The 27,545-nt window shown below is 28.4% G+C and overlaps 1 protein-coding gene across 1 annotated transcript in view; it reads left to right on the plus strand.

Annotated features, from left to right (window-relative positions):
• Positions 1-26,654, plus strand: part of LOC107437696 (synaptogenesis protein syg-2) — a 151,553-nt gene extending 124,899 nt beyond the window's left edge. Inside the window, exons 4-8 of the mRNA XM_087151862.1 lie at positions 13,094-13,227; positions 15,007-15,214; positions 18,076-18,209; positions 20,539-20,773; positions 26,119-26,654. Coding sequence (XP_087007988.1) covers positions 13,094-13,227; positions 15,007-15,214; positions 18,076-18,209; positions 20,539-20,773; positions 26,119-26,204 — 797 coding nt within the window. The 3' untranslated portion in view covers positions 26,205-26,654. The remainder of the gene's footprint in view (positions 1-13,093; positions 13,228-15,006; positions 15,215-18,075; positions 18,210-20,538; positions 20,774-26,118) is intronic.
• Positions 26,655-27,545: the final 891 nt, after the last annotated feature.

Raw genomic sequence — 27,545 nt, forward strand, 5'->3', positions numbered from 1 at the left:
GTCAAAATTAAATGTAAAACTTAATTCATGGAAATATTTTTTTATATGAATGGCAATCACAAAATTCTATTCTTTTGGAATAAGCAAGATCATTTGTTGTTCGGTTGTTTTCTATAATTTTTATAAGTAGTATTAATCTATGTTTTTATACTGCACTCAAAAGCCGTTAAAAAAATATTTATGTTCTAATAACAAATCAAACTTATATCTCAAGATTTCACCAATCGGTAAGAAAAAAATCTTAAATGTGCAATTAAAAGAAAGAAAAAAAATTTATAACCTCTCTAAAGACTACAAATCAACACAAGAAAAATAATATTCTGTCCGATGAGTAACATAATTTATAATTTTCGTGTCCAAAAAAGGTACTAATTTGTATTTACTACTTTTTGTTTCGTGATGTGAGATTTTTATAAGATTAATGTTTCATAATACTTATTTTATTATGATTTTATTTTGGTTTTTTTAAGTGTAAGACTAATTTTCGTTTGAAAGATAAAAATTAATAATTTATTGAAAGAAAATGGTTTTCGTTTGATGAAAGAAAGCAGTGATTGATTTTTATTAATTTTGTTAGTAAAATCACTTTTCATTTTTTAAAAAGGCTTTAGGGCATTGCTTTTTATACAAATGATATTCATTATATTTTTTGTGCTATTTAACATGATGCGAGTAAAACAGCGAGTTAATGAAATTAATGGTAAATAAAACATGAAATCGCCGATGCAAAATATTCTCTAAATGTTGAAATTCATTCTTCATAACAATTTTTTCAATGTTAATGCATAATATGCAGCAAGTTTATAGACTATTTTTTTAAGTTACATAGTTTATGAATTACGAATGATCTCTTTTAGTCATGCGTGTTACTTAGAAAGCATTACTGCATAATAAATATTGTATAAATCTCCATATTGTATAAATCTGCTGAAAATTTGAAATTTTTTCGAGTTTTCTTTGCATTTAATAATTTATTACATTTTCATTCAATTTATAGTTTGATTAAATTATATGTAATTCAATGTATTACAATTCAATAAATTACACTGAAGAACAATTTTTTTTCCGTTGCATGAGAATTTTTAAAATATCTTAGATACTTTCTTAAGGCTGATTTCAAATCTGCAATCGATTTCTCACTCCAAACAATTTTTTCATAATGAAATATTTAGTGTATTTTTTGTAGAAATGTGCCTGTTAAAAAACATTATATATAAGGGGTCACATAAAAGCTGTTATATACAACGTTTTTAAGTTTCGAGAAAAAATATGGTAGAAAATGTCATTTCTAAAAACAATCCGTAGATTTATGAGCAAAACTAAATTCAGATTTGAAATCCCCACACTCAAATTAGGTAAGTGCAAGTATTTAGATAAATGCAACAAAAAAAAATTGTCCCCTATGGTACTTAATTTAAATCTAGAATTTACTTACATTTCAGTATTCTTTAAAAATGTAAGAAAATAGCAAAATAACAATAATATTCAAATGTATAAGCTTTTAAAATTCACATAAAAGCTTTGCTTGAATTTTAAATTTTGTTTCAGAACTCAATCAAAAATGAAAAACGTGAAAACAAATCTCCACTACGCATAACATTTTAATATTATTAGGTCCTTTACGATGTTCCTGATTTTCTGAATAAAATTCTTTGAAGAAAAAATATATAGATCAACAACTTTATATGTTTCTGATAACTTCATTATTTGAACAAAAATATTTTTGTTAGGTACCACCTAAAACCTTTGATTAGTGCAAATTTGAAAATAAAAACCAACTTTGACTAATACGACCAAATGGGGCATCCAAATTAATCAAACTCTTCGGTATAGCTATAGTTAATCATGATAGTCTCCTCTACGTAAATCTTGAAGCATAATTTGGACTAATTGAGAGGTTTTTTGAGAAGTTCTAGAAGAATACAAACAATCAATCAGCAAAGAGTATACGTAATTTTAAAGCCCAGTGATTTTAATGCCAATATAAAAATTATATATTATGTACACCAAGTAATAGAAGTATTTCGTATATTATAAATATACAAAAGTTGTAGTCTTTAAAATTAACTGTTATACAATGTATATTATATTACACAATATATTATTATACAATGTATAGTATAATTATTCAATAAAAAAAACCCAAGAAACTGAAGCGGTAGAATATTACTCAATTAAAAATTTATCTCGCTTGAACAATATGTAAATTGAAAATAATGGTTGACATGTTTCATGGTCTTCTCAAAAATAGGAGCCCAAATTCAAGACCTGCCAGACGTGAATGAGAGGGAGTTAAAGTGATTTGAAATACAAAATGTAAAGTTCCCAACAAAAAAATGAGCAATAAAGATGAGAAACAAAACTAAAACCATAGTAGCTGAGAGAGAAAAAAGATGAAAAAATATTTATAACTTATAATATTGATTAATAATTATACTGCGGTGCAATTAGAAAAAAACAACATAAGTGCTAAACAGTAGATTTCGTGAAAAACTGCCTGACAATTATTCTCTTTTCCTTGCTAATGTTATCAACTCTAAAATATAATACAAATATACAAAATATCAAGCAAAAATTTTAATACATAAGAATCTCAATTTTCAATTTTTGTTGCTTATGTTTAATTATTTTTTCAGAATGGTATAGTTACTTTATGAAGTGAAATCGAATTTCATGATTAAATAACTATCTCATTCCCATCAAAAAAACAGTTTTATGTTTATCACATTAACTCAAATTAGTAGTTATGTTAAAAGTTAATATAAATAATCTAAATTGTTTCGTATTGATAAAAGATTTTTCTGATGAAATTTGCAAAACGTGAATGCAACGTTATTCAGTAACGCTAAAAAAGTTTTGCAATAAAATTACATTTTTTTTTATTTATTAGAATAAACTATATTTGTTCAGATTTAGAAGAGTTATGAGGAGATTTTTGGTAATTGCGAAGATCAAATAAGTATTAAATTGTTTTTTTAATCTTTATGCAATTATATCTTATAATAATGCGAGTATTTAGAAATAAATTTTGAAATGACTCTAAATTTACCAAAATGCTGCAATATTTTACTGAGTTTAAAAATACTTTCAGCCTAAAAAATGATTAATACATAAAAATAAAACATAAAAATACATAAAAATAATTTACATAAAAATAAAATCATGCATATTAAAATCAATAATATTATTAATTCGTAAAAAAGCGTTGAAACAAATTCTATTTTTTTAAGCCCGCTGTAAAAAAATTTAGTATATCTTAACACCAAAATTGTTGACAACAACTTTACAAAGTGATGTACAAGGTAAAAATAACTGCAAATTCTATAGTAAAAAAAACATATTTTTCACTGAAAAAAACTCTTTCGAGAAAAATACAGTTTTTTTTCTATCTTTAATCATTATTCGCGATTTGTAAAAAAATCCCGTGTTTTTTACGGACTTTCTCTATATATTTGACAATTTATAGCTGTTACGTTAGAAAAATGTTTTTTCTTTGTTTATCAGCCTAATCATAAACGGATTAAAACCGTCTGTTCAAATTCTAGTTTTTACCCTTTAGTTTTTTTAACCGTAAGATAACTTTACCTTTTTTTCTAAAAATCATTTTACCATTATTTTTTATACTTTCTCTTACTTATCAGCAATTATTTTATAGTTTTAAACATCATATAAATTCGTCTATCGAATTTATTGTCAAAATGATGCTTTACCTGATTATTATATTTCCTTAAATGTGACATAATTTTTTGGTATTGGTAATTTTTTACCAGACAATTTTATAAGGGTGGGTTGCTATTGCTTTTAAATGTTTTGTACATTTAATGCGATTTATATAAAATTTATAAGATAAAAACAGTTTAAGATTTTTCTTCATAATTAAAACTAGAGCTTCGGTAGCTCAGGGGAGATAGCACTCACCTCCTAATGAGGTGTTATAATTTGAATCCAGCATTGACTGATCATGCGACTTAAGACTGCACGGACATCTCACCGGCTACATTGCTGACATTGTTATTTTATAGAGATTTTTATTGTTAAAATAATAGTTCGTCTTGTAAAATAACAGTACTTATCTGATTGAAAAATAAGTGTTCATTTTTAAATAACAGTATTTTTCTATGAAAGAAACGGTTTTATACTGCCACACAAGTTGACAATTTTATTTCGCAAATTTAACATTTTTTTAGAACGCAGAAAAACACTATAGAGGAGTCTTGGTTCTTGGTGCTTCACTACACAACAGGAGAATATATAAGGGAAGTAACTTTACACTATTTAGTGTAAAGTAGCTTTCATTTGAGTGTGTATGTATATATATATATATATATATATATATATATATATATATATATATATATATATATATATATATATATATATATATATATATATATATATATATTAACGATTAGATTTAACGTAACAAGATCAACCAGATTAAAAACGCAAAGAAAGCAATAAAAGAAACAAAAATATTTTAATTTAAAGAAAAAGAAAAAATTATTAAAGATTTAAATACTTAAAATAATACAGGCAATATAAAAATACAGGCGTCTGCAGGGCAGATTTGTTGGCCACTCCTTCACGGGCATCATAATAGGTGGGCCAATGTTGCTCCTACAGTAAAAGATAGATAGTTCAAGAAATTAGTGAACATCCATGCCTGATTTGAACCCAGAACCTTTCTGATGCAGGGCCAGTTCCCTCGCCCCTACACAGGCAGGTCGGCTCTTTATATAAACTAATAACATTTATTGAAAAATATTAAATTTTTAAATTAAATATTGAAAAAAGGTTATTTGTTACTTATAAATTATTTAAAAGTATTTAATGCCGCGAATTTGACCAAATTGGAGTCACACATGGAAAATATATTAATCCAGATAACTTAAAACTTTAATATAAATTTTAAAATGCAATTAACTAAAGGATTAGGTATAAAATTAAATTATATTTATTGGACATGCATTGTTTTTAATCAAATTTTGGAAAGGTATGTCTAATTATTTTCTGGATTAATAAATATTACTACTATTTTTTTTCATTTTATTTCTTTCATTAAAAATAGTCTTTAAATAAATGTATTCAGAAACATTAAAGTTCCATGCAATTCGTTTATTTATATTAAATTCAAAATCTCCCTTTTTATCGCATAATTCATTTTTTTTATCGTATCCTTTTATCGATATTCATAGTTTGGAGTTGTTCAACGTCATATTCGGAGATGTAATTCATCGCAGTTTTTACATTGGTAAAAGAAAAATTTATATTTAAATAAAAAAAATAGAAAAAAAGTGGCCCAAACTGAAAAGACGTTATTTGATTTGACGTAAAAGAATCTAGATCAGGTGGTGTCAAAAAAAGTGCCAGAGTGAAATTTGAAGAAGCACTGATGTAGAAAAAAATAGGATTATCGATTGAGAAAAGATGCAGAATGATTTCAACATGCATGTCAATATTAGACTAAGAACAAAGGAGTAATTATTTTAGTAAAAAACTGTTATAAAAATATAATAAACAGAAATTATTATCTTTGAAAGTAAGGTTAAATATAAATACCGAAAACACATTTCTAAAATAGACACTGTATAATGCTCAATACTACCTATAACGGAAATTTTGAAATTCGCAACTACTCTAATAACTTTAATTGATATAGAATCTGCAAAATGTTATATTCGACTTCGATATTTTATATTCGACTACGATAGATACTTGACCACGATATATATTCGACTACGATAGATACTCGACCACGATTACAAGTTGGTTGATTTGGTTTTTAAAACAAATACAAATTTCAGCTACTTCAAAAATACTCTATCTTTAATATGCTTAAAGTTACGCATCTCTTAAGTTACTAAGTCTCTAAAGTTGCACATTTCATTACTTACTCTATTAAGTTACTCATATTAGTGAAACACTTTCTTAATACAGTACAATTTTTTTACTGTAATTGATATAGGAAATAAATTAATAAGTAACAATTGGTAACAATTAGAACACGTTTTGTGTAGGTTTTATGAAAATCATGCTCCATTTTTTTTAATTTTGAAAAACAAAAGACTATGCTTTTTAATTCATTCGATGTTAAGCAATTTCTTGTAAGCTATTTCCATTTCTTCGAAAACTACTTGGTTGAATCCCACGATTATACTAACTATTCACCATATTTCGTGAGAATCTCATTTTATTCATGAAACCTTTTACATCATGAATGTGCATGAATTTTAAAAACAACTGTTATGAATTCAATACTTGTTCTTCGTGTGATACGTGAATAAGATTTCTTATTACGAACACAGATCTGTGCATATTACTATGATTGATAATTTTTCACGACATCGCTCAGAATATGCACGACATAATCTTTTCCATCATGCTTTTTTTTTCCTTATACTTTTATCATATGCCCGAAAGTGCATATTTTGCTTTATTTCACATATATTTACATAATAAAATGTCAAGAATAAGACATTTGTGAGTGAAATTTTTATTCTATTCCATGATTGATAATGTCCCACAGTTCATTTATATTTAGAATTTGTAGAATCTTCAATTGCTCTTTTATTATTAATGAAGATAAATTTCAAATGTAACATAAGATAAAGTTTCAGATTATATTACTTGAAGTGTTGTAGTTTAAGTCAAATCTTAAGCATAGTTGTATAACATAAATTCTTTTTCTTATTCTTTTCCAGCTCTAGTGCCCTTCCTGAGCTTCGGTTTTCACTACAATTTCAGTTTTTTTTTAGTTTTTATTTTCTTCGAGTCCTCCTCAACCTAAGCTTTGGTCTTCCAATAAAGATAATATAATTTTCTTTATTGGTTTTCTTTTTCATGTCTGTTCTTTTCATTTTCTCGATATGTATCACACTATAAATAGAGAAAAAAAAGCGCATTTTTAACGAAAAAAAACTGCTTATTCATAAATTTTTCTATTTCTAATCGTTACCTGCACTGCAAAAACATTTCTGTTTTTTTTTCCTTTCTTTAAATACTTTCTCTGCATATTTAGAGGTTTAGAGTAGTTTTTCACTGTTTTTCCCCGTAATCATATACTGATTTAAACTGTCAATTTGCTGATGCGACATGATCGTCTGAACTTGGTCTAGGGCTTTAGACCAAGGGGATAAGCAACAACAACAACAACAAACTGTCAATTGTCATTTTTTCGTGCAATTTTGCTTACCGTAAAAAAAACATTATCTTTTTTTCAATCATTTTCCAATTATTTTCTATACATGCTCTTACTTTAAGGTTTTTACACGTTATTTATGGGTTATATATTTTATGGTATAGTTATTTTATGGTTTTGAACATCGTACAACTTCATTGTTGAATTGATACTTTACCTGATTATTATCTGTCTTCAGTTATAATTTTTCGGTAAGTTAGATTGACAAACATTTCAATAAGGATGAGGCAATATAATTTAAAACGATTTTGTACTTAAATTTGACTTCAGTGAAACTCTTAAAATAAAGACAGTTTAAAATTTTTCTTCTTAACCAAACACTAGAGCTTACCTGGCTCTGGGAACAAAGCATTCACCTTCCGATAAGTTGACCCGGGCTCAAGTTCCGGCGTTGACCACTTGTACTGATGCTGCATTCAGCTAGTACCAACCACAATGCTGACATAGTTATTTTAGTCCTTGAGTTTTTACTTATTAAAATAACGGAGTTTCATTAAAAAAGAGATTTTTGTTAATAATAACAGAGTTTGCTTGTTAAACTGACAGCACTTGTCTGCTTAAATAACAGTACTTTTTTTCTGAAATAAACTGTTTTGTACTGGCACACCAGCTGACAGTTTTTTCTATTAATTTAACGGATTTTTTCACAGTATATCCACTGTATTCTTTTAGCTTTGATAAATCTTATGACGTTTTTTCCTTTAATTAATTTTTCTATTTCATGGTTGTATATTTTTCTCCATGTTTGTTTTCATTAATGGTTCCATAAAGTTTTCTAATTGTTCAAAAATTTCATTATATATTTTCCTCCTTGTAGGATAAAACCTAAATGTCAGATTCGTATGTTACTATTGGTTTTAAGATTTTGTATGCCTGCATTTTACATTTTCTTGATATTAATTTATTTTTTTACAATTTATTATGTGCAAATACTTCTTTATTTCCATTTTATGCTTGTTTATTTATGCTATCAGGAATTTCACATTTATTGTTTAATTCACTACCGATATAAGTAAATTGCACTTTTTTTAATTTTATCATCAATTTTTATATCTTGTGTTTCTTTTCTGTTTTCCGATTTTGACAAAATCATAATAATTTTGGTTTCATTAATCTCTAGACCTTTTTCATTTGTTTTTCCTATAAGTTCCTTTATTAGTTGTATTAGTTTATCTTTTGTTCTTGCAATAGTCTCTATATGTTTTGTAATTGTACACATTTGTGTTGACTTTGTGAATATATAAAAATGTAAATAGGTCTAATATTAAAGACCTCGAGGTTAAGAAGTGATAACCCACATAAAAGGAAAAAAAGAAATTTTACTTCCCTGCTAAATAAAAGAAAAAATTATAAGGAATTTACAAATGAAATTAATCTGTCAATCTCATGCCCGGCTAAACGGGGATTCAAATCCCAGCATTGGCATCACAATATTTCCTTCATTTTTTCAACACATGAGGAGTTTCCAGTACCTTAACACTCATCAATTTGTGACCCTGAACTCTTGGAATTCGAAGCTCTTATTCACGTATCGATGGAAGCACTACTGAGCTGCTTAACATAAAAAAGTCTAATATTTCCCAACTATGACGACAGATGGGACGACTAAATAAACACTAATTAAGCCGCATCGCACGGTTTACTTAACAAAACACCAATGTCCATCCAATAACCTAACTCCAATGTCCTTATACCAAACGAAAAGTCTAACATAACTACACTGCTCTGTTAAATTCCACTTTTACGATTTTAAAACCATGCTAGCTGTAAATGGTTACAAAACCGTATAGCTTTTTATTTATTGTTCTCAAACCGTACTAGTTGCGAGCGGTTTCAAACCTGAAAAGGGGAAAAATTTTCCTAACCTTAAACTTTATGGTTAGTTGGATCAACAGGCTGCTGCCGGTTTTTTTACCGTACTTTTAGAATGGAAATTCTAACTAGGATGCATTATCAGGAGACTGAACCATAATACTGTTTAACTTTCATAAGATGCCACACATCTCTGTCGAATCTACAAGAGAAAGAAACTATTTATTCAGATAATGTGCATTTTGTGATGTGAATGTGCGTTTTCTTTTGTAATAAATATCGTTTGCACGTACTAATTAGCTTATCCGCTCATCGAACCATTAAAATTGCATCTTAGAACGAAGGAATCTGATCATTAGATCAAAAGTTGTTAAAGAGCTTTTGCTTGGTACATACAATTCTTGTAACTTTATATATATATAAAAAATGTCTTTTCCAGATTTCAAAGATTAACAATAACTCAAATCACTAAAAATCAGTACATAATAAATTCGAAATCCCAAATTCGAAAATTATTATTTTAAAGAAAAATGAAATTTATCGAAATTAACCGAATCGTTAATAAAATATGCTGAGCTTCAGAATATTTAACTTCAAACTTACTTTACTATAACGTGTGCAGTAATTATTAATTTTACTTATGATATTACAAACAATTTACCGAACTGTCCTAAAAAGTTTAAAGGAAAATAATATTATCAATGATATAAAACGCATTTAAACACCAGACAATCAACATTAGTACGAAACTTAAGTACTTTATTCGTTTTCGGAATAATCTAGAAATTATCAAAAACAAAAAAGCAGTTCCAAATGTTTGAGTTTACCAAAAATATATATCCCATGAGTTTCTTTCTTAAACAACTTACAACTCCCCCCTCTCTACATCAGACATCCCCCTCTATGTACCACAGGCGAAAGTAAATGGAGACAATTATGAGAAAATGAAACAGAGTATGAAAATTACCACCCCTTTCCCTACATTATTCATGAAGTCTGCGCCACTGGCAATTAAGAATGTGTAAGGGGGGAAGGAAATGTGCGTTTTCAATTCATTTTGGCGTGAGTGTTGGACCACATTTTCTGGTTAGTTGTTTGGAGGGAGTTGAATTTTATTTATTTGTTCAGGAGTGGCGGGGTAGGAGGGAGATTTTAATGCCAAATGCTTTCCGTTAAGTGTTGAACGCGGCAAAAGGAAATGGTAACGTTTCATTAATTGGTGAAAATACCTCGAGGCTGGTTGGATATTAAACACCAACGTTCGGCTTCTTGATAGTTGGGAAATGAAACTTTGGTTTTAGAACTTTATTTGGGCTGATAAGAGGGTGAAGTATTGTTTCCTCTCTTGGATAAGTTGATTTTGGTTTGGTTCATAAAAGTTACTTATCTTGAAAGGTGGTGTGGTTACTTTATAAGTAAAGTATTTGTTTCGCGATGTATTTTTTAATTATTATCCCTTGTCTTCCTCGCAAAATGCAAGTTTTATTAGAAAACTGAAAGAACTTTTTCAAATTGCTTTGTCATTGCTGTTCAAATCCCACATATTTTTCGTAAAATATTGGACATACTAAAAATACAAAATAACGCTTTCGTTAATTCTTAACAATAAAGGCTTTTAATAAAGTACGTATAACTTAGTCAACACGTACTGTCATGAAACTTTAATTCTTTAATAGCACTCGAGTAACGCTAACACAAAATTACCCGACCAAAAACTTCATTCGCTTCAAAAATATAACAGTCGAATGTTTCGAGCGCTTCAAAAATAGATCCCCATTTTCAAGACTTGCCAGACGTGAGTAAAAAGAAATAAAAGTGATTTATAATTAAAAAAAACATTAAGTTGCCGACGAAAAATAAAGGTGAGAAGCAAAACAAGAAAAACCTCAGTAGCCGAGAATGAGAAAATATGAGGTAGGTATTTTATTTATGTCGCATTAAAGCTGCACAATGGGCTATTGGCGACGGGGATCCCAGAGGATGATCCGAAGACATGCCATCGCAATTTTGATCCACTGCAGAGAAGATGGCATCTCCGCTTCGGTAGCCCAATGACCTGTGCGCAGGATCGAGCACTTTGATGCCGCAAAAACTCGGTCTATATATAGACCGATCAAAGTGGTCACCCATCCACTTACTTACAGCAGCCAGTGACGCTTGACTTCCGTGTTCTATCGGGAATCTACCCTTACAATCAGTTCATTGCGGTACAAAAAAAAATATGAAAAACGGTACAAGAAAACACACTGTGGCTAGGAGGGACAAATCAAGGTACAATGCTTTACCATTTGTTGTGGAGATGTGGTGAGGAACTAATGTCGTTAACAAGAGAATCAGCATTCATATGAACAAAACCAGATATCAGGGCATCAAGAATAATAACGCAATGCTATAAAGTAGTACAAAAACACTGGAACATTAAGTACAATGAAAAAGCTTGTTTCAATGCTTAGTATGAATAGCGAATGATCTATTTTTTGTAATAAATAGTTCAATGTGATTCAAAAGCAAATTCCGTGTATCTAAAGTTTTTTTCTTAATATATAGCTAAAAAGTACGACGCGCTTTGAATCTTAATTTTGCTCAAAATTCCTGACATGATGCTAACGTGCACCATATTATCGAACTTCTAAAAACTTATTACATGATACTATGATTTAACTTGAACAGAAACATTATATAATTTAACATCTTTTTAAGGTGAGAGCAAAATTGAATTGGTTTATCTTATAAGGTTTAAAGTTGAGGTGGTTTTCTTGGGGGAGACGTTAAAACTGAATAATACCTTAACTTTGGTTGTAGAGTAGGATGGAGAAAAAAATTTCCCTCGCTATTCTTTGAAGAAAGAATCTTTTAAACAAATTTTGTGGAACTAAATTGGCCTTCAGAATGAATAAAATATCGAATAGAATAATACTGGGCAGTTTATTTAAACACTTTGCTCAGATTTATTATGATAAGACTTGAATTAAAATAAATGCTTTAATAATCGAAGAAGAACTGTAAAAAAAATTTTGCTGCAAAGTTTAATCATTCATAAACTTGGCTATTCAAAAAATTTTAACATTTATGAGAAATTTTAAAAATTTTATTAATAAAAAATTGTTATCAAACTATCGTTAAAAATTTTTATATCAAGTTCAATCTTTCTTTAAAATTAAAATCAAATTCATTATAATATATTTGTCTCGATAATACCGTCTTAGTTATAGTAGTTTAAGAAATTAATATTGCATTATTTATATACTTTAGACATTTCATCTTTATTACTCTGTCCGCATAAATTTTTTAAATACTTCTAAAAATTGTCATGGTGTGTTACTGGTTTTTATCATCATCAATTTTGTCTGTGTAAAATATTATCCTTGCAGGATTTTATCCTACATAATTTTTTTACAACAAATATTATTCGTTACAGCAAGTACATTTGATATAAGTGCATTTACATTAAAGCATATACGCTTGAGATTAGATGAATGTTTACTGTGCTCGTGTAAATTTATAAAGATATTTTTCATTCTCGATGGCTTTTGTCAGCACCGATTTTGTATGCGTGAAGTTTTATCTAAAGTGTTGTCCGATATGATTTCGTCCCTTACTTTAGACAAAGCAAGAGCCTGAAATTAAGGACACAACATCATTAAGAAGAAGAAAAAAAATTAGATCTCGAATTTCTCATCCAATAAGCTTGAATCAAATTCTTAAACCTCTTGAGTGTTAGATAATAACCACATGATTGTATTTAATCTCATATTCGAAATTGCAAGCTTCTAAATTTTTATTTGCTTATTAATTTCCTGATAATTTTTACAATGTAATAAATAAAACTTAATTACTCCATATTGTTTATTAATTTCTCTGATCATTTCGAAGAGTTAATTTTGAAGATATTTTTAGCATATTCCGACTCCCAGGTCTTAATGAGACTTGCTTAGAAAAGCATTCATGTACATCTTTTAATAATAAATTCATTTTTTTAAGGTCCAATGGAGATCAAAAATTAAAGAATGAGTGATATTCCTTAATTAAAATTTTAATATTATTCATTTTTATATTTTTTTATGAGCTATACTTATTTTTCAGTTAATCCCAGCTCCAAACCAATCATAAAAGGAACAAAACCTTACTATGCCCCAGGAGATTTAGTAAATGTCACGTGTGTGTCTGCTCCCTCAAGACCCGCGGCGATTTTAAAGTGGTGGATTAATGGAGAAGAGGTAAGGTGAATGATTGTTTTATTAACGTTTATTTATTTCTCCTCATATCTAATTTAGCAGTACATGTAACACTGGGAGTAAAATTTAAATATTGAATTAACTTTACTTTCTGATATTTTGAGAAAAATCTAAATTGATGGAAGAAAAACAAAAATTTTCACCCAAGAAATACTTAGATAAACGAATATTTTCACAGCTATAAAAATAGAGCAATTTTCTTTGAGATGTAATACAAATAAAGGAAAACTGCAGAATGTAACGTAACATAATAAATATTTGATTAATTTAATTTTGTTACGTTTTTTGTATTTATTTGAGCGTAAAAAAAGAACATAAAAGTGCCTTATTATTACATATTTTGACAAAATTCTTGAAAGCTAGTTTTCAATCAAATATTTCAAATTAAATAATTTCATATGTTTCTACCATTCTAAAATACTTTATAAAAACCTATGTTTACATGCTGCGAAACACACTCGCCAAATAATGAAAGCATCTGTGAATTAAATCTTGTTCTCTGAAATTTGTTTTTCATTAGCGTACCAGTTCAGTACAAGTCCTAGCCGTCCCAACAAGCTGTGTTCAGTTGGTTTTATCAAGCCGGAATAGCCTGATCGATTGGGCTCTGGGCCCATGTCCGGAGTTAAAGGGTTTGAACCCCGCAGGCCTAAGACTCCCGGTGTAGTAAATGGTGACTGATGCACGCTAAATCTGTCGAGTCGCAAAGTCCTCCATGTTCACCTAACAAATCAATACCTCTGGGTGTACTGGATTGGAGATTGATCGTTCTCTGTTTCTGGTCAAAATTACTATCTTCGGATGAATGAATGAATGCATCAATCCACCCTATAAACGGGTGTGACGTATGGGTGTGGCAGAAGTTAAATTCTTGGTCATAGATGGCTCCACTCGAAAACAAGAACAATCGCACCCCTCTGCCTGAACAGGCATACGAGAGAGATAGTTGGTTTTGCCAAATACTGTGTTACGTCATATATCTATGCCCTATTACTTACAGATCTTTTCCTACGGAGTCAATACATCTTCTATTTTGTCTTCCCTTTTTCAAACACCAATAATTTTTCAAAAAGTCAGTTTATTAACTAGGGCACTATTCTTTTCTGAAAATGTTGCCCTGCTATCTTATTCTGTAGGTTTTAATACTTCATAGTACTTAATTTTTCGTTGGGCAATTAACAAAGCAGACGGAGAAATGACTTTCGAGAGAAAAATATTGAAAAAAATTTTGATTCAGTAATAGAAAACGGAACCGGGAGAATTCGTTGCAACCATTATAGTTACAATCAAAATACAAAGAACCTAAGACAGTAAAAATGATCAAGGTTTCTGAAATAAGGTGGCTAGGACATGTTTTTTAATAAAGCGATGAAAATCCTGTTTAAAAAAATAATCTTCCAAACACCAGAGGGAAGACCTAGAAAAAAAAGACGAAGGCATAGAACAAAATAGTTAGATAGAGTAGATAATTGGTTAAAGGACTTGGGAGTAATAGATGGAGAAATATAGCAGCGAATAGAGGTAAGACGACCTTGGCCGGTAACTGGCTGTTGTGTCTAAGAAGAATATTCACATGGGAAACGAATATTTTCCATACAAAAAATTAAAAAATTACAAAACCTAATATCTAAAAATCTTGAATGTGTGCTTATAACCAAATGTAATAAGCAAAAAGAAAACTAAAAAAGCATATGAAAATGGTGGTCATTTTTATTGATTTTCCAAGGTAACTAATATATATACTTTTCCCTTTCTTGGCAGGCGAGGACCAATCGGATGCCTTCCATAGAATCGCCAGATGGACTTTTCACATCAATGCTTACATTGAAATTCATCGCCAAACCAAGCAATTTTTGGGAAGGAAAAATGAAACTGCAGTGTGAAGCTATCATTTCTCAGGCGCATACTCTAAGAAGCGAAGAAATTATCATTTCCAACAGTGGCACATACATTGCCACGGGAGCTTACGGTGAGAGAGATTTAATATAGTGACCGATTTAATATTAATGATCCATTTAAATCGTTCTTTATTGCTATGGGGCTTATGCTTCTTCGGGAAAACCGAATGGAATTCTTATATTTTAAATCCTTACCGTTTTATAAATTGAAATATTTTAATATTTTATACGCTAAAAAATCGATTTTAAGATTAAATAATTATAGTATGTTTGACATTTCAGATATTGTGAGTAAAACCAAGATAATTTCTTTCGATAAAATGATTTTTGAAATATTACATTTATATTTCTAACCCGACTTAAAACAAATTAAATATTAATTTTTTGCATTAAAAATTTTGCAAAAAATAAATTACTTATTTCATTTATTTCTAATAAATTTAAAGCGTCAAAAGCTAATGATTTCATTTATTATACAAGTATAATGTGAGTAAGTTTTAAATAGATAATCCCAAGAAACTGAAGCAGTAAAATGTTATGAATTATTAAAAAATATAATATTAAATATTAATAATTAAATATTAGCAGAATAATGCAAATTGAAAATAACAGTCGACACGTTCGAGTGCCCAGAACTTATTTCATAACAATCAATTTTGTTTTTTCTCATCCACATCCGAAAGGTCTTGAAAATGGGCTCCTATTTTTGAGTACTTGAACGACGTCGACTGTTGCTCTCAATTCGCGTGTGTTTAAACGAATGAACTTTGTAAACAAGAAAGTAAATCCTTTCATGGAGTTTCCTTTTCATGTAATTTTAAGCTCTACAATTCCAGTGATCTTTGCCTTTTTTTTTTTTTTTTTTTTCCTTTTCCTTTTGCTCAATCTTTTTGGGTAGAACTCAGGAGTTTACCTTCTTCAGATAAATGCGATTTCAAACTCCCGAATACTCCTTAAATTCCATACTCCCTTACATTAATTATGTACAAAATGATGCACTTTAATATGAAATTGAAACTAATTCAAATTTTATGACATAAAAATAACGTTTAGCTTCTATTACGACACCGTTAACGTTATTTGTTACAGCATTGAAAAAAAATGTCTGCTTTTTTAGTTTATTTTTTTATATTTATTTTTCGTGTGTGTTTTGTACATGGTTTTCTATTTTATTAAAATGGCTTAATTTTTTCATAAATTTTATGTGGATAAATGTGCAGATAAGCATTGTTAGAATTATTAAAATTCGAAATTTGTTGATTCTGAAATTAAGCTGTAAATTAAAAAATTAAAGAAAACTTCATAATCTAATAATGACATTTTAAATCAAATATTCTTTGTGAAGGGAAAAAGTTGATCTCATAAACGTTAAGGCGAACGAATTTTTGCTACTTTGTTTCACTATATAAATATTCATGATTTATTTTCAATGGAATTGTTTTCCTTTTTAATTATTTTCAAAATAATCTTTTTAGAAATGGTTTTATGGCTTTGTTGTTAAAAAATTAAATATTTGGAATTTTAAATGTGATGCTTGATAAATCTATCTTCTTCGTTCATCTCTGGTACATTAGGAGTGGATTTAGAATCAAAATATTTTATACCTAACAATTAATATGAAAAAATTCAATTAAGCAAAATTATATCATAAAAACTCTCTTAGAATAATCAGATTTTTTTTTACTCTTATTTTGTTTGAATTTGTTCAACTTGTTTTTACGTATTCAATTAAATTATCTCTTACATCAGATAAGGGACTCTTAAAACAGTTCAAATATTTCAGTTCAGTGTATGACTGAATATTATAAATCTAAGTACCTAAAAATTTGAAATTTTTTACAGTACAATAACATTCACATTCTATAGTGTCTTCGCAAAATCAAGAAAATTTGCTAACCTTTACTTCTCATAATTTACTTATATACCACGTCATTTGATCAAAGTTTTTTTTTCCAAAAGTAATTCAAGCAATTTTTTTCTCAGTTTAAAAGTTTTAAAAATCTTTCAAAGTCTAAAATTAGTAGGTAAGATTAAGCGTTCCTTTAATATATTGACCTTTGTTATTGTTTGCTTTTTTGAGGTTTTTAAAAGGTTCATTCACACTGCATTGGTTTTACATCAAAAAAATTTTATTATGGTACATATTTTTTAAGTCTTATCCCTTTACGGCCCAGAAATATTTCAGGTTTACTTCTCACCAAATGTAACTAACATTTTAATATCATAATTATTATAATCATATTTATTAACAATAATAAAATAATATAATTAATAATAAAATATAAAAATAAAATAATAAATTACTGATTTTTTTAACCACATCCGCGACAATGTAAAAAGTAAGCAAAGGTTTCATGGTAGCAGTGATCCGTAAAGGGTAATTATGTGGTTTCAAAAGAGATTAGAGGGTGAGGGGTCGGAATTTGGTTAAATGAAACCTATCGAGGAAATAAAATAGCTAAACTCATTATTCAATTTTCATATCACAAATACTTTAATGATATCTGAAAACTAAATCTAAAATGATTTAAGAATGAATCCTAATATCATTTTGCACAATAATCAAAAATTTTAAGAAACACTTATATGTTTAATTGCATAAAAAAATTTTGTACAGTCACATTTAAATTATAATTCATGGTTCTATTTCTATAATGAAAACTATCGAGGAATTAAAATAGTTAAACTCATTATTCAATTTTCATATTACAAATGCATTCATACAAACACATTCAATTTTAATATTTGATAATTAAATCACAAATGATTTAAAAATACATCCTTATATCGTTTTGAGCAAACATACGCCAACAATAATTTTAAGAAACATTTATATGTTTATTTGAATAAATTTTTTTAATACAGCCATATTTAAATTATAATTCAGGGTTCCATTTCTATTTCAAACTTAAATTTTGTGAATTTTTCTTAGATCAGCAAAAAGATGGTCCAAGTATCGATGGTGGAAAACATGTATATAATGTTGGAGACTTAGTAGACATAAATTGCACAGCTGCACCTTCACAACCTCCGGCAGAACTACATTGGTACATAAATGACAAAGAGGTTCGTAGTAGATATCTATTTAAATATTTACCTCGTTCTATATATTTGTAAATGCAATTGAAGCTTATTTCTTTTTTATTTCATCAAATTTTGTTTAAAATTTATTTTTAAAAAAATCATTGAAAAATCAATTCAACTAATTAGTTTATCAAATAATTGGGTATAATATAAAAAAAACACAACTACTTCCACTTAGTAGGAATAACATTTACCATGACGCAATTCTAAATTCTATGCCACTATCCACATAAATGCCACTATCCACATAAATCAATTATTAATCAAAAATCGAATATCAATTACTTTTCTTTATAATGCAATAAAATCTGGCGAGCAGCTATTTAAACGATCAAACACTTCGTTTGTTTATTTGTGGCTTGAAGTTAGGCTCGCAGAAAATGCCGTTCATGGGTTAAATTTAGTAGGAATAACACAACCTGTGACGTAGGCTATAGTGTACCCAATTGCTTCAGATAAAAAAACACATAAAACTTATTTTTATTTCACAAATAATTTAAAGGGAACAAAATCCTGATTATAGAAATTTTACGATGTAAAATAAATCAATTTCTCATGTCCAATCTATTTTTCTCCAAATATTAAATTTTTGATACCTTTTGAAAAGATTACTTGCGCACATGGTTATTTAAATGAGAAATAAACATCGTAAAAATTTGTCGATGTGCACTTTTTGAAACGTAACACAATCTAAATATTGATAACAGTTTTATACAGATATAAATGTAAATAACGAAAAACTATAAATGAAGTATATGAAACAGAAAACTTACCTTCAATCCAATAGATTAAAAACAAATGTCTCATTGTTACAAGACTTTCTTTGAAATTGAAGAGTTTAAATAGCCACGTGGTGTATCGCTGCTCACAAAAAAAGAATTAAAATTGTTCTGCAGAATATTTTTAGAGATTTACGGATATATTTCAGCTGTTAATTCCGTCGATCACTTGAACTGCAATGGAACAAAGCAACAATCAGAGAAATGAAATGTTTGCAAACGATTAAATCATTCTGGCCAAATAACATATAATTCGCTTTTATTTATTTAAAAATCGTTTGCAATAAAAAGGTAAAATAATCGTTTGCTCTGAAACTTCACAATAGATCACTTATCTATTTCTTTTTTCATTAATTGTACTTATGAAATTTCTTTTTCAATTTTTAAATCTGCACCTACCATCTTGAATTTTATTTTAAGCAAATGCTCCACGTCACGTGACACTGTCCAAAATATACATATATTTCCCTTTCATTGATTCAAGAATCGTTTGCTATAAAAGGATTTAAAAAAATAATGCATAAATTTATTTCTTTTCTCAGAAATTGTTTCATTTAAATTTTATAACGAATTTTCTAATGTGCACAATCCATCAATCTTAAATTTTACTTTAAGTAAATGTTCGACGTCACGTGACTCTAAGTGGGAAAACTGTAATTATTTATCATCATTTAGATGATAGTTTATTTCAACAAAAAATTTAATAGCGTATTTCAATTCCTTTCTAAAGCAAATTTTGTTAAACTCAATTAAACATGCGAACCGAAGTGCTTTCATTTGTGTTTGAATTTATTTGCTTAAAGAAATAAAAAAATTAGAAATATCTACAGAAAATTTCCTCTTAATTTACTTCTTAAATCTTCAATAGTTTAAAAAATTTGAAACTTTTAAGGCTCGAAAAATCCTAAGCATGTTAATTTCGCATAATGAAATATAATTAATAAATTATTTTTTTAGGAATTTGTTTATATATTTTTGCTATTCAAAGTAAATTGTTAGCAAAGGGTCTTTTATGTATTTCAATCTCTAAATGGTGTTATAAAAATATTCTTATAGGCCTATTGTCTGATCGGTGGATAAAAAACAAATTTGCATTATAATTACGTTCCTGTTGCGTCTTTAGTCCTTCACATATATTACAAAATCTTCCGTGTATAGATCGGATCTTTGTCATCTTGCTAAATTCAATGTATAAGAACTCTTTTCTTTTTTTTTAGTCATTTAAGGTCCTTAATAGCCAACTGAAATGAAAGCAATTCATTTAATCAGTCCAAAAAAAAAACGGAAACTGACTTTGTTTCGAAGTATAAGTTGCCAGCGGAAAGAATTGTGACCTTCTTTTCTCTGTAAATATAACTTAAAACATGAGAAGGACAAAGTTCACTTATCTTCAGACAAACAGGCTACTGAACAAATTCATCACAAACCAGAAGAACCGGTCATCACAGAATACTTCATATTTGCATCTTTTCCTTGAAGTACTTCTTTTCATTTTATTAAGAATAGGTTGTACTTTAGTTCTTCTTTTCCAGGTAAGGCCAGAACACTTACTTCCCAGAAAGCCGCTAGTATTTCAAAATGGTCTTGAATCTCCTGTACTCGGACTCAAATTCGAAGTAAAACAGCGACACTTTCAGAAACATGAAATGAGACTACGGTGTACAGCGACTTTGTCCGAAGTTAAAAGAATGACAAGTGAGCCCCTAGAAGCTGTGTTGTCAGAACAACACAAATCAGATCTACATGTAGATCTAAACATGAGCTCAGGTGAATATAGATACAACTATGGATAATGGTTTTTATAATTAGATCTTCACATTTATGATCGTTTTCCAAAGGCTCTTTTTTCGTATTATGAAATAATACCCCTAAGTGGATAATGTGTTATTATTATGACTATATAGTAAATACGTAACAGTTATCAATAATAGTTAAGTCATAACTGCAACATTAACAGTTACCCTGTTAAAATTTTCATTCTAAAATTATGGTAAAATAACTGGCAGCTGTCTGTTCATCTCATTAACCGTAAAGTTACGGTAAAGAACATTTTTTTTCCTTTATAGTTTTGAAACCATTTACAAAAAGTATAGTTACAAAACCATGAATACAAAACTATACGGTTTTTTGACCATTTACAACTAACATTTTTCGAAAATGTAAAAAAAAAAAAAGATAATTATTTAACTAGACATTGGAGCTCGGTGAGTGCCGGACACTCTTCCTATGGTGAAGGGAATGGAGAAAATACTGTAGTGTCAACACTAGGACTCGAACTCCAGTTCTGCCAGACATGCGATTGACAGATAAGCCCGCTCAGCTATGATATATACGCAGTTGCAAAGAACGAAGTAGCTTCATTTGGTGGATCTAATTGATGCGATAAAATTTTAGTTGTTTAACCGTATTAGATTTTCGCAAACTTAACAGTTTGATTACCCTTTTATTTATGGTTAATTGACTGATTTTATTAAATAAGGTAAAATAACCATTCAATAAATTGTTATTTAACCATTTTTTCCGAGAAATTTCAAACAATGGCAACAGCTAAAGTTAAACTTTCTTATCGTGACAGTTATATGACATTCTTATTATGACACTTACAGTTTGTACAGTACTCGAAGGAAAAAAGAATGGCACATGAGCCGCCAGAAATTAAAATGAGAGTCGAGTTGTAGAATGGTTGTGCTTGCAACTAGATGTTCAAATTTATGGCCAATTTTCAAAGACTGGCGTAAAACGAAATGATTGGTACCTTTCAGAGAATAATATATTAAGGTTGTGAGTCCGTAATGTTTTTTAATAACAGTTATTCTTATGGTAACAGTTATTGTTACTTTAGAAGTCGTTAGTTGTTGTTGCAGTTAAAATAATAGCGTTTAACGGGACACATTTTATTCTTACACTGTAAAAAATTTCGAATCAAATCATGTCTTAAAGTATCGGCACTTTGGGTGCATCATCCGTAAATGTAACTGTAAAGTTCATTTTTATCGTAAAATTTTATTTTATTGTGAAATTCCTTTTTACCGTAAAATATTACACCATAATTTTGAAATTAATATTTATTTAGTTAGAGTGATTCAGTGTTTTTATGGTAATTATTACTGTAAAAATTACAGTATATCAGATTTTTGCTCCGTGACATGTTCCGGCACAAATGGATTTCGTTGTAATAACCATAACTTGATCCAGAATTTGTTTACAGTGTATTGGTGTGACTTTGTGATTGTTTTTTATAATTATGTTAAATTTTACCCATTTCTTTAATCTTTCATAACAGAAAATTCAGTTTTTGAAAAATAAAAGGCATTTTTAATTAATTTTTTAATGTTTGAAAACATAATTCATAGCTGTTTTGCTTATGCTTATAAAAAAGCAAAGAATTAAAAATTATTATTTAATTTCAATGATTTTTATTTACGTGGAAAAAGCTTTTCGAGTTAAAGATTTTTTTTTTTAAATGTAGTTCAATATTTGCAAAATATTTCCAATTTTTGTCTGATTTCAATTATTATCAATTATAATGAGCAAAACAGTATTGGTACTACAACGTTAACTATTTCATTTTGAAGGTAGACAAATTTCGGTTTTTTATTACAAATAATACTCTAATAATGTTCTAAAAATATTCTAATTTATTTAAATTGAGACACAAAATATTTTTTATCATGAAATCAGACACAAAAACGTACTTTATTCAGAGTAAACATGCCTTTTTTTAGTCTTTTTTTCCCGATGTATGTGAATTTTCAAGCTTCGAAATATGGAGTTTAGCTGCAATCTGGAAAATATGGTTCCGATTGAGCTGGAGAGTGGTTAAAAATTTGAGTCATTTTATATTAAATTCAATTTTTGCATATTTCGCAATAGCGATAAAACTTTTTAAGTAAACCACAAAATTTTGCACATAATTATGAAATTCGTTTATTCTATGTAAAAAATAATTTTTAATAACTATTTATTAGTTCTTTTTCCGTCTAAAGCAATATAAGAAAATCTAAAACATTTTGAACTCAATGGTAAAAAATTTTTGTTCAAAGATAATTTCATACAAAATATAATTTATAAATGTTGTTTATCATTTTTTAATTTTTTTATAGTAACGATCAAAAACATTTTTGAATTGATAAGATGAAAAAAAAAATTTCTTTTTAACTTAAATGGCAAAACACTAAATTGTGTGAAATAAGACGAACAGTTTCTAAGTAATGAAATTTTAAAAATGTCGCATTTTTAAATTATAGTTCTCAAAAACAATTCAACCAGTTCCATTCACCTTTTTTTTTCTTAGATAAATTACACAATTAAACACATTTAAAATCTTCCAGTGGTATGCATGTCTAACAATTAAAATATCTGTCAACCCTTTCTTAAAAAAAATGCATAAAAAAATAAAAAATAAAAAATAATTAAAAATAAAAAAATTTATCTCTTATATTAAATTGTCTTTGGAAAAGCGAGTTTTATAACTATATACAAAATTTTTAGACTTTCTTAAATAGTTCCCGAGATATTGCAAAATTACATAAAAACCGAAAATAACATTGAAGGTCAAAGAAAAAAAATCTATTCTCCCCTTCATTCAGACCATACTTTTTAGATTTTAGATACCACTCTTATTTCAAGAGTTGATAATCAAAATCCGGCGCAAAAAAAGGAAGAAAAAAAACTGCACACTTATTAAATGTACATTGTACCTGATTTCATAACTTAAAATATCTTCGGCTCAAATTAGTTAGCATATTTAAAGTCAATCATCCGCACCATTCAGACAGCATTTTAGTCCGTGGTTTCACAAATCAAAAATTATTAAGATATTCCTTTTTAAAAAAAATTTTTTTTTCGCTCTGTATAATCTGTAATACTGCTGTTTTATCCTTAAATCGAGAAGTATTTTCGAAAACATAATGAGCCCTGCCATATTTCTAGAGCAATGAAAAAGATTGCTTTGGAATTTCACTTCGCAAATTTGGCCCCCATAATACTCAGGCGCAAATCCTATTCACTTTTGTCAATATTTAAAATGGTACTATTCACATTTTCCCTGATTTTCAATTTTTTAAAGTTACAAGAGTTCGTGGGTTCGATCCCCGCCACCGAAGATTCACCGTGTAGTAAATGGAGACTGATGAACGTTAAATCTGTCGAGTCTCAAAGTCCTCCATGTTCCCATAACAAATCAATACCTCTGGGGGTACTGATCCAGGAGTTTCCTTGTCTTCTGGATGGGTTCAAAATTACAAAGCGACGGAGTTAGACATTAGTAGTCGTAAGCCCAAAATTGGATCGACTGTTCAACGACGGTCAAAATAAAATAAATAGATAAGCGAGTTTTAAATTTCAAAATTTAAAAATCGAAAATTTAGAAACTAATATTATAGAAACTTGCTCTGCGAAACTCATAATTTTAAGACATAGATTACTGGAGTCAAATCTTTGAAAATTGGCCATACACTTAGTAATTAAACTTTTACAATTAAAGGAATTTACAGTGCGCAAATGAAAACGGTCCACCCTAAATAACTTTTGATCTAATGATTTCAATGTAATGATGTATTTTCACGTTCTCGGTCTCAACCTTATTGGCTCGATGGGGTGACCTCAAATATGCTAATTAACAGGGAAGACGATATTTTAAGTTACGAAATGGGATACAAGCACGTACTTTCTCTGAATAAACATACCTTTTTTTCGATGGATTCGGATTTCTAACTCCCGAAATACAGGTGGTAGTCGTATTCTTGGAAATATGGTCCCAATGAGTGCATCTCGAGTAAAATAGAGAATTGAAAGATTTTTACACTCAATTATAAAATTCGTTTATCCAAAAATAATTCCATGTGAAAAATATCTTCCAGTAAATATTTATTATTTTTTAGTGTTTAATTCAAGAATGGGCCAAAGAAATTTGAATCGTAAGGTATAAATTTTTTTTGCATCATTTTAAAAAACGTAATTTCATACGGCAAAATACAAAATTTGAGCCAAATAGGTCGAATAGTCCCTGAGAAATCAATTTTTAAGTTTCTCAGGAGCTATTCGTCCAAATTCGTACAAATTTTGCACTTTGCCATAAAAAATAACATTCTTTAAAAAGTTTTTCGACCATTCTTAAATGAAATAATAAAAAATAAATATTTACTTATAGTTAATTTTTTGCATGGAATTACCTTTGGATAAACGAATTTTATAATTGTGTATAAAAAATTTTGTTGAATATAGCGACGATAGAGATATAGCGAAATATGCAAAAATTAAAATTTACATAAAAGGGTCCAAACTTTGGAGAGCTCTCCTGACCAAACTATTGGAAACATAATTCCCAGTTTGCGGCTAACCCCCATTTTTTTTTTTTTTTTTTTTTTTTTTTTTTTTTTTTTTTTTGAGGGAGGTCAAAAATCTGAATTTGTTGAAAAAAATGTATGTTTATTCAGCGAAGGTGAGTTTTTGTGCCTGATTTCATAACTTAAAATATCGTCTGCAGTTATTAGTTAGCATATTTGAGATCACCCTCTCGAGCCATTGAGATTGAGTCCTAGAAGGTGAAGATCCGGTCATTAGATCAAAAGTTATTCAGTGTGGTCAACTGTAGCTTCATAAAATTTAATTATAAACTTGAAAATTCATTACAGGTTTCGTCATAAACAAAATTACGTTTTAAATTTATTTTGTTATTAAATTTAAGGATAATCCATTTCATTTTAAAATTCACTATCCATATAAAGAAAACATTGCTAATTTTTGTAATATAGGCTGCATCATAATTTCCTCCGAGGTTCAGAAGGCTTAAAACAGACAACATATTACCAATACAAACCTAAAAGTGATAACTGACAGAGTATCACGTTCGAAATTTGCTCCCATCTCGACCGAAAATACCTCCCCCCCCCCCCACGTCTACTCTAAGTGATGTGTCTTACGTGAGAAAAATAGAAATGTTATCTCTTTTTTAACACAATAAGAAAATGTTAGTTCAAATTTTTTCCTTTATTTAATTACTTTTTAAAATAATTACTGGAAGTATAGTGCTCCAATTTAAAATTTATAATAAATTTTAAAAAAATTTTACCAAACATTATTTCTTATTTTCTTATAATCTTATTTTACAGTTTCAAATAAAAGTACGTGGAGTCCTTACACCATTCATCCACTGTGCTGCATCATTATACTTCTGGTATCCAGAACTTTCTTTTAAGATTCCGAAAGAAAAAGTAAGGACGCCTGAAAAAACTAAACTACAAATCCCATCAGGGTCTTTCAGAGGATGTTTAATTCTATGACCTGAAAAAAAAGAAGAAGAAATCTATATCTGTTCTGATTATCTGCTTTGAGGGAAACAAGTTCCAGTCGCTTCAGATGAATCAGAACCGAAATCAAAAGAGTAATAAATATATTCATCAAAGCAAGACTGTGAAAAAAAAACCCCAACGAAGGAAGAATTCTTCCTTTGGGACTCGACCCTTCAAAACTCAGAAGAGCACAATTCAAATCTTTATTGAAATTACGTTTGTGCTGCCATCTATGAGTGGCTAAGAGAGATATAAATAAAATTCCACAGAGGATGTAACCTCTGATATTGTAAATATGAATATATTGTTTGTTCGCTCTCTTTTCGCTCTTAAATAATAAAATGTTGCTTGTGAAATGTTTTTAAGCGTTTTTTTTTAATTATTATAAATCAAATTTTGTATTAAATAATCAGAAACAACTTTATTAGACACAGTCAGAGTGTTACGGCTATGAATGAGAAAACTTTTTAATTGGATTTCCACTTTAAAAAGAATTCGTAGAGGGGTAAAAAAAAATTATTGTCCTTAATATACATTTTAAAATTCTTGTCAAAAAGGTATTCAAAAAATATGCTCATTAAGGATTTCCACTTTAAAAATAATTCGTAGAGGAGTAAAAAAAATTATTGTCCTTTAATATATACATATTAAAATTCTTGTCAAAAAGGTATTCAAAAAATATGCACATTAAGGATTCAAGTAAAAAAAAATAATAAAAACGTTATTGAAATCTGTCGAATCATGAGGAAACAGAGATGAATTAAAATATCTAAACAAATTTGAGTGCCTTATGAAAGTAGGAGACGCTTTTAATGGTCGCTATTTCACCTCTTTTTCCTCATTGTCGACAGTCAGATCGACTTTAATGTCTTTTGTCATGAAATTCCTGCGTGGTGATTCGTTCAGTTTAAATAAAATGAAGTTAAATAAAATGAAATTTCTATTGAAATTTTAAAAAATTAAAAATTTAATATAAGAACGATAAAAACCTTTCCCTGTTTCAATTTGAATAAGTCTAAAATTATTTCTTATTTTTTTCTTCGTACTGAATCACGCAATCTGTATTCCTTATAAGGATTTTTAAAAGTAAAATTAATAAATAAATACAGATAATCGTTCATTTTGTTATGATTATCGAAATGTTCTTGTATAAAACTATAGTAGTTACATATTTTGTAAAATATATATATTTTTTTAATTTCGTTGAAAACGTCGACTGTTAAACAATTCCATGATGATCAAGCAGC

The sequence above is a fragment of the Parasteatoda tepidariorum genome, chromosome 9 (assembly GCF_982258835.1).
Source record: "Parasteatoda tepidariorum strain Cologne lab strain chromosome 9, Ptep-v5.0, whole genome shotgun sequence".
Classification (NCBI taxonomy): Eukaryota; Metazoa; Arthropoda; class Arachnida; order Araneae; family Theridiidae; genus Parasteatoda; species Parasteatoda tepidariorum.